Raw genomic sequence first — 19,500 nt, 5'->3', positions numbered from 1 at the left:
ATATTATTATATAAAATATAATAATATCAAATAACTAATATACAGAATTTATTTAGAAATTTGATATTGATAATACTAAATTTGGAAACTAATAATGTAGGTATCGGAAAGTCTTTACTTGCTAACCCTATTCAATAGTTAGTTTATTGAATCATTTTTGATGATAATTTATCCAATAAGTGAAAAAGTGTTTATAATTATTTTGCACATGGTATGGTTGAATGATCCATTATCATCATTGAGAAATGAAATAAATTTGCTACCTATCCACATTCTCTTTGGCTCCTTGTATTAAACAAGTTGAGAATGTTGCAGATTGCAAAATTGTGCCAACTGCAATACGCTTGCATAGCATAGATGTGAATCATTGACACATGTTTCAGTTACTAAATTAAAATAGCAATTCACTGCTAACAAATTTTACAAAATTAATTTACGACTTTTTCTGCATATTTATATTGAAAAACTTCTTTCGTTGAATACTTATCCACATTAATTCTTCATTAAATATGGTAGAATGTAGATGAATCAATTTCTAAGTCCTGTAGTATACGAAAAAGGTGCCCACACTATTGCTACGTAATAAATTCTTTGACTATAATAGTGTTTGGGCAGCTTTTCCTTTGACATGACTTATAAAAATCCATGACATAGCATCCTGTTAAAAATTATGAAGTCCTGTGAAACAGTATTATCTGGCTCATACTCACACCCTCTAAAATATGAACTAGGTACCACTCATTACATAATCACGTCCTCCAAGCAAAGGCCAATCTATAGTTTAATCTAAAAGAGTACTATAGATTGGCTAAGCCCGATTAGTCAGTAGCGTAGCCAGGATTTTGAAATGGGGGGGGGGGTTTGACCAAAAATGTTGGGCTCCCTATCAACTTCATCTAGCGGAATTTGAAAGTGGGGGAGGCTGTTATCTTGATTTTTGAGCCTCTTTTTCGGGTTCATCGTGGGGGGGGGTGTAACCTGAACCCCCCCTTCGCCAGGGAGCCCTAGCGATTAGTGGCTTTGCATCTTAATGCCAGCTGTTCAAGTTTCACATTTTCAATATTCAAAATAATATTAAATACAACACGGGAATTAATGAAATTTAGTGTTGAACACCATTTGAAACGTCACCTTTCGCATCTGTTCCAATTCAATTAAAGTTTGTATTATTTCCAGTATAAGTTTTGAACAGATTGACTGTTCTCCACTCTGTTGATTATTCCTTCAGGTTCAATCTTACATGTTCGTCATAACTAACACTTGCTTCTTACTTATTACAATTTTTATCTTCAACTACTTTTATCAAACGTTCAGCTGAAGTGCAGAACTGTTTCTATCCGAGTAATGATTGATAATGTGTTACAATTTCCCCTCATGGAGTAATAAGTAACTCAACTGATAACCTCTAGCGTAATCAGTTCATTTCCAACAGTCAAGTCTCAAGTCACTCGTAGCTTCAAGGCTGAGATAGCTCAACACTATATAGGCACTACTTATCTTAGATAACGTTCAGTGAAATTCATTCAAGTGTTTCCGTGGATTCATTACCGTATAGAAGGAATGATTGAGATAGTCTGAGAGTGAGCTCAGTGTTAAGTGGATTGTGAACCAACAACCAAGCCATAAATATAATAGATATGTTCTCATTCAAATAAAAGTTGAGTTCAGTAGAGATTTGCTTGCACTGAACAACTGAAGAAACTTATTGGTGTGCTTTTTTAACGTTGCACTTCATTAGAGAATTCAACATCTGAGTAGTGATTCACTCCTACCATTTAAAATTTTTAAAGCTTATCTCACTAGAATAAAAGCACGAAAAGGATTTTTTCAAATAAAATTCAATGCATAAAGTTTGACATTTTTTATTTGAAATGTAGAGACGTTTGCTTTATGAACTTACAAAACTCGTTTGAAAATGCAATTATTTTCACAGAATAATGAAGCATGCATCTATGATCACTTGCACATTTCAATCAATTCTGTATTATTGTCAACGATTATCAAAATTTATTTGTTGACTAGTGTAAAAAAGTATTCTCATTACAGAGAATATCAATACAAATATTAAAATTTCAAAGAAATGCATACAAAACCAATCAATGACCGTTTTGTATTTTTATTCATCTGCTTAACACATGTATTATTTCCATTTAAAATAGTTTCTGGTGGAAACCACACACAGTACAATATGTTCCATACACAACTGAAGTATACAAAAAACATTGAAACAATAACATTTTAAGATTTGACTTATGAAGTAGAATTTGAAAGAAGCATGTTTGTTATAAATTGTTTAAAAAGTATTTTAATCAGGAGAGAGCCAGTTCTCAAATTTTCTATTTCTCATGAATTATGACGATGTCAATCAATATTGAATAAAAGTCTTGCTTTAATTTCATTGAATTTACTCTCTCAAGTCAAATGATTGAAAAGTAGTATCGTACTACTGTTAACTCTTTCTTGAATTGAAGAAACTAGCTGCTTGAATACTGTTAAATATTTTTCATCTTCATAATACTGCATTTAATTATTTTTAATCCCAACATGTAATTTTTAGAATTGTTTTTATGTGCTTACTTATTTTGTTGGTTGGGTAGAAGTTATGGTTTATTTTAAAAATTTTGTTTTAAATTTGGAATAAATAGCATCGAACAACACAAACTCTGGTGTCTAAAAGTGTTTCACTACATATCTTAAGATTCTAAAAATGAGACTCAATATGAGTCAGGAATTGATGCTCTCCTGCTAAAGACGTTTTCCGGTGAAAAACGCGAGCAAGGTAGCAAGGCTTCTATCCAGCTTCATGGACTTGTCAATAGAGCCAACAGCCAGTCGTTTCAATGCTCCCTCTTATTGATTGCCTTGGACGAATTGCATTGTGTTAGCCTATTATTTACAAAAAAGCTTACTCTAGACAAAAATATATATATACATGGAATATCATGGTTTCCCCAGCTTGAAATGGCACCTGATAATGGCTGCCAAAGCCAACTACCAATCACAGACTATAGACAAAATAACCTAAACAGCTAACCAACATATATCTCGTTAAACCACAACACTAGTCTCGCTCTTCTAGTCTACAGACTAAATTGCCAATCCTCAGAGAAACAGCGAAGGGAACACCTTCTATAAAGGCACATTCATGGAAATTCAATAGAATTACAGGAAGAAATATTAAGCTGTAAAAATATTTTGTTCAACTATTAACATTACATTTTAAGTCAGTGCTAAACAACTAGGTAGGATCACATTATTTGCATTAATTATTGACATTTTTCAGGGAAATACTGTGGGGAAATGGAAAAACATATTCAAAGTTAATGAGATAAATCCTAACTAGCAAATAATACCTTAAATGGAGGATGATGATGATGATGATCAACATTGTTTTTTATATTTACATTCGGAAATGTGTAATCAATCATTAAACGATTGCGCATTGTAAAATATTTAGGTGGTAGGTAGAAATATATATGCAAGATCTCTTAAAACTAACTTAGAAAGAAATAAGCTTAACAATCGTTAATGTAAGTGGTGAGAATGGGATTGGAATATTATGATTTGAGGAAAGGAGGAGGTCAGTAAACGTAGATCTGTTTGAGCTGATCCCTAAGTTCAGCAGGTATCGTGTAGACTTCTTGTTGTGGCTTCTTCTTGACAAGTCGGCGCCATTTGCCTCTGAGGTTTTTCCGGAAACCCTTGCATTCACGGGCCTCTTCGCATTGAAGGTTGTGTACAAGAGTGTCCTGCCAACAAAATCACAACTAATTAGTTTCATCCAAAACATCATATCTCTATATTAATATTTTGAAAAACAAGGAATGTTATAATAAATTTAGCTTCTGGTGGAAAATTGATAATCGAAACTAGTTTCTCTTTTCGAATTATCATGAACTGTGGTACACATCCAAACAATTGTGGAACAATTTTCAAACGGTGGTACATATTCATATTCTTTTAATTTCAAAAGCTTATCAAGTGCCCGCGTTTGAATAGTGTGATTCATAGATATTTTCATGGACATTACAAACGTTGTATACAATATTAAAAAATTACTATATCCTTCTGTAATATGAATTTATACAATGTGCCAGATTGTAAAGAGAGCTAAAAATATCTAATCCCACACAATACGATCCCAGCTTTAAGCCAAATGGCAAAGGGTTCGGGATAAATTGGTCCTGCTAAGTGCAAATCTGTTTTGGAACTAATGAAAAAAATTGAAACAAAGCCAGTGGTATAGTGACTGATTTACTATTGGCTTTGAGCGACAAATGTCAGAGCGACACTTTCCTAATTGGAACACTCTCAAATGAGTCAACGGTGCGTACGGATTCAAATTACATCAATAATGCGAAAATTCAACTCTTTGAAACTCAAATTATTTGTACCGGTAACCAACTCATGATAGAACTGCACATTGGAATAAATCGAATCAGTTGAAAAAACAAAAGCAATTCGAATAAATCATTATTTCCTCTCGTGGAATGATTTCAAATAAATTCGAGCTACAAAAAAATGATATCTCTTCCTTCAATGAGCGAGTATTGAGAAAACCATTGGCGGTATCACAAGATAAACGAATGATAACTCGAAAGATAATTTTTCAATACAGCATAACAGCATAAGTCAAGGAAATTAAACAATGCTATCTGAAATTTTGATTTTTTATCTGCAACAGTGCTATCGAAAATCGTATCTTGAGCTTCCAATGCTATTGATAGCCTCTATTAGGAAATTCGTGAACTGTTACTAATTGAGAAGATTTACAAATGGTACGATTGCAGGCACAGTGATTATTCATTTGATTAATCGATTACATATCAAAGATGAAATTTATTGCGAACAGGAATCTTAAACCAAATAAGAAAAATACTATTTAAACATTTAGTGTACTTTGTTTTATTCAAAATTCAACTGCGTATTCACGTGTTGGAGAAAATAAAACAAACTTTTGTGATTGGAGCAAGATTGGACACGTAAATAATGATAAATCAGAGGCATTGTAGCTTTGTAGCAGAAAGTGATATACCATTTCAAGAACATGAGTCAATGTACTTTTGTATGAAAATTATCAAATATCAACTATTCTAAAATCACTTCACTTATATGGGCTACTTTATTCAAATTAATAAAAACAATATAAAAACTTGTAGCACCCTTTTATTAAAAAATTCAAAATATTTTAAAGTTTTTAATAAAAGGTACTACAAGTTTTTATATTTGGAAGATATATACAATTTCACTGAAAAAGGTGGTCTGAATGTTTTCATAAAATTCATAAAATATACGTCTTTGAATAATTTCATTTCATAAACCAACAAAATCATACATCTAAATTTGGAAATAAGCTAAAATCAATCTCAAGAAAGTAGGTCAATTGAGAAAATAGGAGAATGAAGTTTTGACCTCATTTATCCTAGATCAGGCAAGCAAAAACATGGGAATTTGGACAATTCTATACCAAACTGTTGCAACCTTGTAATAGAACAATACTGTTGATGGACTCAAATTTCAAATACCATTGTCCAATGTTAAATTGGCACAACTAAGCTAGCAAATTATTCAAAATGTGGGAGACAGTGGAATTGCAAAAATGAAAGTGGAATAGAATGACTGAATGAAGAAACAGCAGTTGGATTATTATGTCCAGCGGCTGTGGAGCAGAGGGATTAATTAGTATTGGTGGAGTTATTGTACATGAGAGCGACATTCATAACTATTAGTTCTAATCAAACCGCAAAGCCGACACAAATTAATGCACTTTCACATAAAGTGGAGCATGAGTTCAAGTTGTGACATTATGTGGCTCACTGAAAACGGGAAGGGAACGCTCATTTAAAAAATTCAGTTATTTTATGTACTCTAGTCAACTGAGTAAACATTCAGAAATTAAACATAGTGAAGATAAATTTTCAGAGGGTTCGTTCATATCAATTGAATTTCAAAGGAACCACTTATCAAATCCAATCATGATTTGCAATAAAATACGTAGCTGCAAATTGTAATACAGTAGAATAGTGTCTGATCGATAGTTGAACATGCAAGGTGAATGGTAAATATCATGTAATGGAGAAATTTCCATTAAACAGTGAATTGGCAGGAGGTTGAAATTAGAAGAACTTCATACAATAAATGAACTAAAAACTTTTAAAGAAACTAATCAACAATAAAGGTGCTATGGATTAGTTCACTCTATATGTGATGAATGAACTACAAATTTGAATAGAAAATTGAGCTGGTAAGGTATAAGGTGTAATCGCCAACTTCATATAATTAATTACTGACAAATTCGCAAAGAACCGTGTATCGTGGAAAGTTGACTTACATCACCTTGGAGGCGTTATAAAATGGCCAACGTCTATCAAAGACCGAACATGTTTCGTTGTAACCTTTCACGTTCGTTTTAATGTCGGCAAGGCAAGGGTTATTACGTGCTGGCTTTTGATTGCTATTGCTAGACAGCTGTGCAATCATTGTTTCTTTGTTCAGACGAAATGGCGAACCTACACTGCACGAGTCTGCGGGGTGGGGAAGGGGAAAGCTCTCTGGAGTGGAGCTGGGTCTTGTAGTCGTCTGTAGACAGGGCAGTTGAGTTGAGTTGAGTTGAGCCTTGTAGAAAAGGATGCTTTCACTTGATCCGCCCTCCGAGGCTACGGGCAAAAGCAAACCTGCTCACAGCTGAGAGCAGTCACCACTCACCAGTCAGGGAGACCGTCACTGTCAATGAGAAAAGAGGGTCGAAAGCAGAAACGGCCAGAGAACGCCACCCAACACGGGTTGTGTGTGCACAGATCTGATCTTCCTTCTTTTCTGAGAAATAGTGACTTGGACGTTTGCAACGATAATAATTTTCAACATCAAGATTTTGGTTCTAATCATGAATACCGTCAAAATAATTTGCTATCGACAGAAAATAATAGTGAATGTGAGAGTCACATGTTTCTGACAATAATTATTTGAAACCAAGTTTGGACTGAGAAATTGCTGCAACTGCCGAAAGTCAATCGATGTATTGATTGATATTAGGACTAAATAAGAATCTTGTTATTAGCATATTAAGTGTCTAAAAAAACAATTGTTGAAGATTTGACAGAGTTTATAACTTCTATAGAACCTATATGCAAACATAGAAAAATATTCAATCTCCAATAGTAATTATTATTTCGTATTGACTTTATTTAATTTTCTTGCTAATTTGTATTTCAATTACAAACAGTTGTAAGTTGTAAGATCTGAACGAACATTGAATTTGGGAGGCCACAGTCATTCACACACATAATTAATAATCACAGAGAGTGTCCAAGCCTATGCGGATTTCTTTTACTTTTCTAACCAGTAGGATGTGCGAATTCTTGTTTGTTTTGGTAAATGAGGTGGTTCTGTGCTGAGTGCTGACCTATTCAGTGAACTGAGCAAGAACACCGGTTCTTCAACAAGGAGAAAGATGAAAGATTCAACTGGTGGGAGAACGCGTCCGCAACTGCAACTTTCAACTTCCTCTTATCACTGTCAGCATTAGTTGAATGGGAGACATTGATGTTTATTATGAAGAGTGCTGACAGTTTAATGTGAACCTCTCTACATAACGGAAACGGTTTCTTTTGCGAACGGTCAGGCCAAACAACAACTCAAAAAGCAGGCTTGCCAACTCAACTGAGTTATCAGGATAAGCTGTTTGCGAAAGAAGAAAGTACCGTAACTAGAGGAAAAATGTAGGAAGTTTTAATACTGTACAGGTAAAGTTTCAGCTTCAATGAACTCACACTTGGTTAACTTGGAGCGGTTCCTGACATGATTTGATTCCTAATCCTTAATGCATTTCTCGAGAAATATTACTGATTACCCCAGTCTATTGGACCTATGTAGGATCTAGGATTCATATTATTGTAAATACACTAATGCTGTGCCATTATTTATTATCACCTATTGTGAAATACAGTCATATTGTAATAATTATTGTAAAATAATCATGAATATCTTTCAAATAATTCCAAAAGAACCATGTGGATTCAACCAATAAATTAAACTCTCAAGCCATAATTCCAGTTTCTTCAGTTATTCAATCAATAATTTACATAATTTCAGATACAGTAATTCAATTTCTTCGAATAAGAATGGAGAAATCTTGTGGAAATCCCCAAAGTATTTCTCTAACAAGACAATTTCCAATAGCTCATGAATAAGAAATTCCAAGTAATTACATTTTCTATGAATAATAGAGAAAATTCATAAATGAATTTAATTTTTTGTTTCTCTAAAACAATATTAACTCACTTTCAAGATTCCTACTCATATTTATACCTGTGACCTCGTCAATTACCAATGTTGATTTACGACAATAAAATGTATTTATTTAAACTTTTTAGTTAAGCTGTTCCATTTTTCATGATTATCCTAATATAAAAATTATGTTTAATGTACAATATATACAATGTTTCAAATAACAAGCATTATGAATATTGAACCTGGGGGCCACAGGGACCAATATTTTGAAAAGCCATGATAGCAATTTCATTCACATCTGGTTATAACTGGTTTTCGCACCACCACAATCAAGTTTCCAGCCATAATTAACATAAGTGACAGGTGTGGTGAATACTGAGTAGGCGCCAGTTAATGCTATCATAGTGGAATATTGGCCATGTCTGCTCAACGTATTCAAATGTACCCTATCATATGAGAAGCGGTTTCACACAACCGTCAAGCAATAAATTATCGAAATCGCAACGGAACTCGCGATAAGAAAGTTTTAAAAGTTGTCAACTATGTCAGGTTTCAATTTCTAGATTGAATGTTCAAGTGATTCTAATCTCTCCCATTGTATTTCCAACAGATATTATTATAATATACAATTTCCAAAAATGCACTCTTCTGGGATCTGCAGGCATTTACTTGGTCGCAAATCTCGGATTCAAAACTACATCTAAACTTTTAAAATGCAACCTTTCTATACAACCATTTCCCAATAATATTACAATCACATTGCTTATTTTCTAGTCAAGTCCAAAAGCTAGCACAATCTCTATTCAATTCCTAATAGAGCAGAACGGGTCTATAGTAATACGGTATCATTTAACTACATGTAAATCAGATAGGAATGTTGCTGACCACCCTGAATCACCTCAGGCATTGTGGCTAATATTAACAGGATTACTGCGACGAAAACCTCTTGACAAAAGAACGAACCTATATTTAGGTTGGTGCCTCCACCCAGTACGATCGATAGATACTACTACTTACTGATGTGGACTGAGTATTAATGTTCTGGAAGTGAGTTTGGCCTACGCAATGTTATCGATTACCTTCGAATAGGCTGCTATAATCAATAGTCAACTACAGACTCGAGAAAAGGTCTTCATTATTTCTAGTTGCATTTATTTTTTCATCTTGTCGTACTATTTCGGTCAATTGCGATTGAAATACGGTGACTAACTGCTTTCTAAAAATGTATATTTAAGGTATTATTGTCCTGTAATGAAGTTAGTAATCGAGCAATCCAACTAATGCATTATATCCGACTATTTTGATCACAGCAGTGAAGGGAAAGAGTGTAGAAACTTTTATTGCCTTCAACAACGGAATAGTTCAAACTATCTAAAGATCCTACTTGTGCGGATGATAGTGGAAAATGAATAATTGAATGATAATTTTTCTGCTGAGGATGAACATAAGAGATGAATTATGACCTATAGAGTTTTTAGTGAACTCAGAACCACAAGGAAGTAGTTTCAACCCCTTAACTGAGGGTGGAGGTGCAAGCAGTCTTCCAAGTCTAAGGGTATATTGTACCAAAAGTGCGTCACTTATCTAATCTCAACAAACGATTGGTCATTCACTAACCTACATTAAGGTAATAGTATAAGTTAGCTCAACTCAATAGCCAACTTTTTTATTCTTCCTTCAACTTTTCTTCTTCTCGAGAGAACTCCTTCTCCGAAACGCCTCATAATCACACAATCTCGCTCTTCCAAATACTGGGTCATGGAGAATATAAACTTGAATATTTACTTGGCTTCTGCAATAATTGAAGCTGATGCTTCCTAGTAGTGAATGGACTTGGACTTGGAACATAGTGCGACTAAAAAAAGCTGAATGATACGTCGCAAAGCATTTCGCTGTAAATGGGAGCGGAACAGCCAGGGGTTTTTCGATCGACTCTTTTATTCGATCGTTTTTCTTTTTGTGCTTTTTCGGATGACAAAGACGCAAATCGAAATTTTCTACGCTCATAGAGGTAATTTCCTGCTTCTTTTTCTTCTTCTTTTCCACCACTTCCAAACTTTCCACTCTATGCCTGACCAACCAATTCCTCCAACACTCAGTATTCTTCCTCTGGAATAAGTTCATTCTCCCGATCGCATCTTTCAAAGCTGGTTCATCATGAAAATCAGTGAATCACCTTTGTCTAGACTTAAACACATTTAAGGTAAAGGATACTTGGTTTCTCTTTTGAATCAAGTCTTATCCTATAAAGTAGTATTCGTGATAAAGAGAATAGGAAGAGGAAGGAAGAGGCGAGGTTGACTTCCGTCGCATTTAACACAACGACTTCAAGTTAGCTAGGTAAATTTGAATACAGTAGTGGCTATAGAATATTCAGTTCAATGACTAATGAAGTCAACTAGGAAGCCCGGTTTTGGTTAGTCCAAGTTGAAAATTGATAGTCTGATAGTGAATTATTTCACAAGACGACTGGCGTAACTATGGCAGTGTGCGAAGCTCTACTGCAAGTGAGATATTTTATGAATAGTGAGGGAGTGAGAGAGGAGGGCAGAAAGAGAGACACTGATAGAGGACAGAGAAAAGAAAATGCAGAGTGAGTGAGAGAGTGGGATAAAGACAGGCTCTTCCTACCTCCTGAAGTATAGTATAGTAAGCACATACGGGCAAAGTTCTGCCGGCAGGCTAGCCTAACCTTGTCTTGACCTCCAAACAGCTGTTCAATGCAACCTCCACACCTTCTGACGCGCCATGCTCCCGCCTCGCGGAAGTTTCGAAACTCAACAGTCGAATTCACTTTAATCTGTCAGCATTTATTTAATTGTGAATTATCTGTGAGGAATGCTGCCAGTATGAAGTGAGTCCCACTACCATAAAACCTCAACCGTCAACCTTATCATAGCTTCTTATCACGGCGCCAATATCAATCCGCCTTATGCAACACCAAGCCAACAAACCCAGCATGTTCCACTCAATTTAAAACTATTGTGCTTAATTTCAAATAAGACAGGACGATTGAAATCTCAGCTACACTGCAGGCAGATTAATTGCACACCTCAGTTACTCATTCATCGGTGAGGTTGCCACTGGATGTGGCATTTGTTCTTCATATGGTGTAGCAATAATAAAGAAGTGATCAGTCATTCACGTTCGAATTGTATGGAGTTTAAGCACAACTAAGGCTTTTGTATTCGTTTTCTACCGTTAATATAATAATATGACGGTAGTGAACACTTGAGATAAATGAAACTGATTCATCCCGATGTATGAGGTATTATAAGGTTGACATAACATACGAGCATTGAGGAGATATAGATTGGTTATTCTATGATACGAGGAATAGCTCATAATAGTTGGTGACAGACTTGTAAGAGAGTTTTCTAGTACAGTTATAATAAGACTGGTCCAATGCAAAAGTACATCTCAGGCTGGGAGAGACACAAACTGGTTGAATATAGCCCATAAAAAAAAATCAGCTGATAGTTGCAGTAATAGTAGTTTTAATTTTTCTGCTCAAAATTTTCAAGTTTATTTCAATATTATTGAAACTTTCGGATTGTTTAGTGTTATTTCCGGCTCTTATCAACCCTTCGAAATTCAAAATTCATCAGTCATATCTCGAATACGTATTCTCTGAGTGTTAATCTTTGGTGAAAACAGAAATTTTAAACTTAACCTCACTTTGGACTATTTATGTGCCAAAATCAAGGAATTGAAGAAGTTTTGGGCAATTGCCTGTTTCTCTTTCCAAATATCGTGTTTGTGACTGTTCTAATAAATAAATAAATAATTCCTAATATATAATGCAGCCCATTGGTAGGAAGAGATACTTGTACCAAAGACTACAATATTTATAGTATAGTATTCTAGTATACTGTTTCTAGGGCTTGTAAATAGCATATATGTCCTTGCACTGTAACATTGTGAAATGTACAGCTCATAATATTAGCTAAGGGTACTGCCGTACTGATATGAGAAAGCCTAGGGAAAACCTAGAGAGTAACAAAAATCAGTTAACGTTTACCACTAGTTGTTTGACCTACTTAAAAGATACGTATTAAATATCATCTATGCTTTGAAACTGCATGATCTAAAGAGCTAATTGCAAAGGAGCTTGAGATTTTGTCAAATGAGAATACAAAAACAATACAATGAGAATAAGTAAATGCAGAATGTGAATGAGAGAATGCAGTGATTGTTACAATTTTTCTACAATAATCTTGAATTGTTATCAGAGCTACAGTATTGTGCTACTAGTGCACATTAGCAATTGTCACGTTGAGCAATAAAATTGACCTTTATTCTTTAAAAAGATGCAAACTAACGACTATCACAGGCTAATAAAAAATCGTGTTTGCAATTTACTTCTATAGGTGATACTATTTTGGGAATACAATCTCACTATTACATTGCTGATCTTCATTAAATTTTTCCAATTTGTTTCAATAGAATTTCCAAATAAGGTAACCATGAGAAGTGAATTCTCATTACGTATTTAAAATGGTAAGACAATATGAAATAAATGAATAACTATCAATAATAAGGAAATTAATATAGGATAGACCTCTGCAGTCTGCATATGGAGTAATGCATGTTATAAATACAAGGTCTAGCAAACTACCATTTTGCAAAATATGGTTGCAAATTGAAATAGATAATATTTGACTTTGAAGAATAGTACATGGGTGTGTTCTGATTTGTGATCAACGTTCTAGAAAGTTTTTAACAGCAAATGATTGGTCCATATCTGGGATTAGACGTAAATATAGACGTCCATATGAAGTAAATCATGTAAATAATCTCGATATAGTTTCTTTACTATATGCTGAGATTAAAAAAACAACTTTGATTTATGGCAAAGGTTTGCCTATAGTGAGGTCCACGTTATAATGGCAGTATTTTATCAACTTTGGTTTTGCTATCCTTTTCTATCATTCGACAAAGCTGGTTGTACTATCCTTTTCTAAGTCCACAACGATGACAATTATGTTTTTGACAGTGTAGAAATATAATTAATTAATGCAGAGAATCGGCATCGCTATTCTTCTATCTTAATATACTGCCATTATAACGTGGACCACACTATAGTAATAAATTATTAATCTTTTAATTCAAGAAAAGTTAATAATAATAATCACAAAAAAATAAAAAAGTGTAAAACGAAACATTTGTCAGTACCAATATAGTTATAGTTGACTGTTGATAATATAGGATATAACCTATATCCACTACTTTAGTCATTTTAGCACATGGATAGATTTAATATTATTGGTACTTAATATGACTTGATTGACAATTACAATAAAATAAACAATCTATAGAAGTTTTCTCTATTATTACATTACATAGGTAATTTATCTTGTTAGACCTCTATGATAATTATTCTAACGACACTATAATTAGCCATTAGCAATAATTCCATAGACAGCAAGGATCAAATTCAGGAGTAATACAGCTTGTAATCCCAAGATATTATCAAGTTACTGCTACAACGTTATAAATAAACACTACTTTCTCGTATAATCAAAGGAGACGCAGGTCTTGAAGATTGATAATTTTGAAAATAGACCAATAAGATCTAGTTCATTTTGCTCATTTCAATCCTGTTGGACCAATAGACAGAATTTCTAATCTTCTCTGTCCTCCTGATATCTAATCTTGAAAAGCAATATTGCATGTTTATTAATCCGTTACATTTTTCAGATCATTGTTTGTTAATTTAAAAACAAGTGAATTAATAATTGCATTTGGTTATTGTATCCAATATTGATTATTTATTCAAAACTTGAATGTCAGTTTTGATGAGTAATTCAATTCTCTTGTCAGATGTGTCAAAATGCATTGAGCCAGAATCGTGATTCATGCGATTAGTGATTGAAACCTGTTGATTGAAACTTATAAACTATTGATAATGGTGTGTTGTGATGTGACTGACCTGGTCATTGTTGTACAGCGTGTACTGGGAAGAGTTGGTGGTGGAGGTTCCGTTGGTGTGGTAGACCCACAGGAAAGGAGGGTGGGGGCCGTCGACGGCCACATCAGTCTGCTGGCTGTTGGCATGGTTCTGCTGCTGCTGCTGCTGCTGGCAGCCATTCGAGAGGATGTGGTTGTTGGAGTGCTGGATGACATTGTTGTTGTTGTTGTTGTTGGTGGTGGTGTTGTTCACAGCTGTGGTTGTGGTGGTGGTGGTGGCTGGTGTAGCTGTGGTGGTTGTGGGCAGGGTGTCCTCACGTTTCCTCAGCTTGCTGCGAACCAAACGAATAGCAATCAGAGTGGACCCTTGGCTGCTAACCATTTTCAAACTATTGCGCAGACTGCCACAATTGAACCGATTCTTAATCGACACCGACTTGGATTCGGCGTCTTTTTTTGGGCCGACGTCTTTCTTGCGTTCGGTGTCTTTGTCTTTCTTCTGACCGACCACATCTTTACTCTTTTCGGCTGGTTTCGGTGGTGTGGGAAAGTGGAACACACCGCCGAACGACACTGATTTGTTCGACATTATTATATCAAGTGGGGTTAACAAAAAATGTTTCCACTCAAAAATCACAGGGTTACTTTACTAAAATTATTTGTTATTGAAGGGACATCATGACAAAACCCTGTTTATAATACACAGCCTAACAAGAAACTATAATTGACTGAGAGGGATCTAAAAATCTAGGACTGAGATGAAATATCAGGGAGATGAGATCACAGTAATCAGATGGACGTTATCGGAATAACTAAAGTTATGCACTTCCGTTCACAAAGTAGCGTCTCCCTCTACTTATTTTCGCTCACTGTCAAGAGCACTTTGGTTTACTTATCACAGACGGTTTAGCAGTTTGAATGACGGTTAGGAGAATTGTTTAGCCGAGCAAGCCATACAGTTTTCAGTTGCCCTGTTTGTACACAAACTCACAATGATGTGTTGAGAACAAACACCACACACTGCACTAGAGATCGAAGAAGATCGTAGCACCGCACTAGAATATCCAGTTGAATGTGTACAGGGTGAAAACTGTGTGACTGTTCTCGGTGCGTCGGACAACAACCATCTGAGAGGAGACTGATCACACAATTGAAGAGGTCAGTTTCCACAGCGAAGCGAAGCGAAGCACGGGCACGGGCGCTATTTGGCCGCTCACCACTCTTCTGCTGCTCAACTCTGACTCTGACTGAGCGCCGCGCGGCTCGAGCTCGCCTATTTAAAGTTTCACCAGGTGACGTTCTGGCCTGTGATTGGCCGACGCCTTTCCCAACAGCCAATCGCGTCACGGCTGGCGCCCCTGCTCAGTTTGAACAAAGAAACGGCCGCTTTTGTCTGCTTGCCTGACTGCCTGCCAGCAGCCTGCCTGCGCCCTGCATTCTCACACACTTTCAACCGATAATACAACTGTGTCCTATTTCTTTTTAGTTGCTTTTTCTTAAAAAAAAAATCTCCCAGGCGCAGGTATACGGTTCTCAGTTTGCAGTATACAAGTCTACACTTTGTAATAGATTTTGTGCTCTTCACCAAATTCTTAGTCCTCCAATTCCCTCATGTTCTAATAATATTTATATATTAAAACTCTATCAGAGCACATCTAGCTAATTTCACTTTGAGAAACTTGAGGAAATAACATATCTTAATATAATCAGATGAACATAATTTACAACCGAATTTGCAGAATTGAATAGGAATTCATCAAAAAATTAATCAAAACCTATTAATCATGAATCATAAGTAATCATACATTAATACAAATGAAACTCCTATACTATAGATTCTATAGTTCATTCTATGATTAATCTTAATCTATTCTATTCAATCGCTCAAGAACTCACAATATCAGTTATAGTTTATTCTCTGGATTATTATTAAAATATGTGTCAATCGATGATAATATTCACGTGATCATCATCATCATCATCGCTGTTATCATCAATTATAATATCATTCAATCATAGTAATTTATTCATCACATATTTTCTCTCTTCCAATCAAAGAATGAGGCAATACGCCCATTTGCGTTAGATATATTCATAACAGTAGCCTACTGTATTCTCATCATGTAGCCTAACGCAAAGCAAAGCAACGCACAACAGCAATATTCAATCTATCAATCTTTCACTCATTACTCTTTTATTTGTTACTATCAAGCAGGTAAGTTTCTCTATTTTTCATACCATATCAAAGGAAATACTGTACCTTCAATACTATCGTGATATTTTTGATGATACTAGACCTCCTGATTTGATACTGATCCTCCACCATCCGCTTCGAAGCAAGTGCAAAGAGCAAAGTTCAAATCTTCAATTTCCATTCAGCCCTCTTACATAATTTACGGTAGCAAGGAAGCAGTTTGAGAACGTGAGATAGTCTAGTCATTATTACTTCTTATCAAACTCAGCTCGTTATCGTAATCCCACAAATCTATCAGATTTCTAGTATTGTTTAATAAATTGTTACTCATCACTCAACTCAACACTCATTCCATCAATCAATACTGATTATAATTCAATATCAATTATAATTAAAATTCAATATCACATACTCTCGTGTTCAAAAGATGTTACAGTTATAGCAATATGAAATCGTTATCCTATTCAGACAACATTTCTGAACCTTGCTCTTCATTTGTTATATTCAGGACAATTTGTTCGCGTCAAATGGTTTGATTACGGCAGCAAGTTCCAATCAGGGCCGAACCGAGCCCTGTTCTTGAGCTGACAGGATTGGATGTTGAAAAGGCCGCCGAAACGAGGCCGTCAGGCTTAGGGGGTCGTAAGGGGGGGTTTCAGGGGGTATCAGGTGGGGGCTGACTCAGGGGGTCCTCTCCGTATGTAAACAATTTGACGCCTCACCTTCTCTCAACAGCAGCTCTGCGTCTCAATAGCTGCTATTAATAGGCCAGTAAGTTCAATGATTTGAGTTTGAACAGTATGCATATCGATGATGGAAGGGCAAAACGAGCAGGTTTCTTTTGATAAGCATCAACACACGCTGATGGTGAGCGTCTACGGTCTACTTCTACAAAGCTTGCGAAAACCTTCAGTTGTCAAAACACGTTTGTATAAGGTTCTTGTCACTGGAAAAAAATTTTTTCACTTGTCTACTGCGTGGTTTTATAAAAAACCTGTGTTGATGCTATATTGCGGCATATATTGGATTGCAATTTAAAAATGATTTATCACACCAGTGATAAGAGAAAAGTAAGAATAATTACAATAAAAATGAAATATTTGGTTCTGAATACTTTGATTGAACTCTTCATAATCCATAACATAGAGTTAGCTTATCTGCATGATTGAAAAATGGCTTGACGTCAATTCCATTGGAAACTAAAATCCAGACTAAAAAAATAACTGGTCCTCTAAAATAGGATTTCCAAAACTATATAACAAAGCGATTTGAATTTGATGTAAACATTGAAGTTCCCCGAAGCGAAGAGTAAAAGATGATTATTTTTCCCCTTAGGCCGGCTTTCCTATTCACTATTATACAGCTTGAGGATAAAACACAATCGAAAACTTATCCTCATTTGTTAGAAGAGCTATAATAATGGTTTGAAGGTAGGCTGAGAGGAGATGAAGATGACTACACTGTACTTCCAATTAATTTGAGGAAAAGTTATACGACTACTATATAGGAAATCCACACTTTTAGCTAACGAGTCTTGACGGAAATAGGCAGGCAGCTCGGTGTATGTAATTATTACTACTCTTTGATTGAGCTAAATTGCCAACACACTTAGAAAAACGTGAGCACGACTGACCAGGATAGTTTCTGAATTTCAGGTTTGTTTTGCTGTATATTTCTATTATTATTTCACTCAAGTATTATTATTCTAATTTGCTCTATTACTCCTGTAAGCTCGCGCCAATCCAGTGAGTTGAAGCATGCTGAAACGTTCAAATAACTTTCACGATTCTTGAAAAACAGTAATGTTTACAATATCCGACGCTTATAGACATATAGACGCTTATGACGATTATAGAAATTGGCAGCAGCTCTTTCAAAGTTGATGTGTATATTTCTACGTCCAAAATATTACTCTTTCAAAATCAGATCAGCTTGAAAATTAAGACTATGATTTTAGCAATAAATTACGTATTCTTCGAGTCAATCAGATATCAAAATCTATTGTTTAATAAAAATGTTGTGAAAAAACATGTGATGAGAGAATATTTTTCAGTTATATTGTGGTTCAAGCAGATAGTATACTCTCTAATCTATTCGATAGGGCAGAGAATACTCCATATGAGCAAATATTCTGTAAGCTGCTCTCTTGCTTAAATAAGTCCTTTATCAAAAATGGAAATTGAAGTATTGAAGGGATAAAGAAAATAAGAAGAACATTTGAAGAATTGAAAATTTTTCAGAAATCGTTTCAGATCTTCTGGATCATAAGTGGGTATCGTTCATATCGTTTCGAAAAGTATCATCAGTTTTGAGAACATTCAATGATAGATAATAATAGATAGGATTTTCCAGGATATCATGAAGCATGGATCATAAACTGTATTGTAGACAGCTAACACCTATTAATTACTTGAAACAACATTATTGTTTCGCAAAGTTGATGCCATCTGGATACGATAAGTCATGCATGCATGCCCATCAGTATTCAAGTCATTCCAAAAGTGATCAGTAATGAATGCACACTTCCACACTACACTTTAGAACTTCTATTTTCTATAGACCAAACTTTGGATGTTTCTTGTTTCGGTTCTCACAATCTCATTCTGTAGACAATAGAGAAGACTTTCAAAGCTCTGATCCTCACTATGCCCTACTGGGACTGAGGTTCAAGAAAGGACGAGTATATTGTGAGCTCAAGGATAATAGGGTCGAGCAGGTATATTTTGCCCAAGAATAACACACTGAAAGACTGAAACTTTCCAGCAACGAAAACCAGAAATCTAAACTCTAGAAATTTGGACAAGAAATGAAATGTAGGGTACCTGCTTGTGCTGTATGTGGAATGACATTTATAAAATGAGAATTATAAATATGGCATGTAGATTTTAGAGTGTTTCCAAACGAAAGTACTCGTTGAAAATAGATTTGTTTGTAAGGGGTAAGTAAGGGCTCTTCCTAATCAACAAATGGTATGCTAAATTACATATTATTCTGAAATTGATTTTTTTCTTTTAGGGATTATATAATTACGGAATTACGGTCACGAGATAGGGAAATTCAAGATTCCCTGAAACGTATTTCTTTTTTCAAATAAGCCAGACAACCAGATTGAATGAAAATATTCAATAACTCACAATACTCTCCAAGATGATATGATTTGATAGTAT

At 35.0% G+C, this 19,500-nt stretch overlaps 1 protein-coding gene across 5 annotated transcripts in view; it reads right to left on the bottom strand.

Annotated features, from left to right (window-relative positions):
• Nucleotides 1-1,846: 1,846 nt before the first annotated feature.
• LOC111047722 (serum factor response D) overlaps nucleotides 1,847-19,500 on the bottom strand; it is a 282,522-nt gene continuing 264,868 nt past the window's right edge. For all 5 annotated transcript variants that reach the window (XM_039422459.1, XM_039422461.1, XM_039422462.1 and 2 more), the window contains 2 exons: nucleotides 14,162-14,471; nucleotides 1,847-3,749 (listed from right to left, as the gene is read on the bottom strand). In XM_039422459.1, the coding sequence (XP_039278393.1) occupies nucleotides 3,582-3,749; nucleotides 14,162-14,471 (478 nt within the window). In that variant the 3' untranslated portion in view covers nucleotides 1,847-3,581. The remainder of the gene's footprint in view (nucleotides 3,750-14,161; nucleotides 14,472-19,500) is intronic.

The sequence above is a fragment of the Nilaparvata lugens genome, chromosome 2 (genome assembly GCF_014356525.2).
Source record: "Nilaparvata lugens isolate BPH chromosome 2, ASM1435652v1, whole genome shotgun sequence".
Classification (NCBI taxonomy): domain Eukaryota; kingdom Metazoa; phylum Arthropoda; class Insecta; order Hemiptera; family Delphacidae; genus Nilaparvata; species Nilaparvata lugens.
Note: the sequence above shows the minus strand (reverse complement) of the source record. Positions and strands in the feature narration are given on the sequence as shown.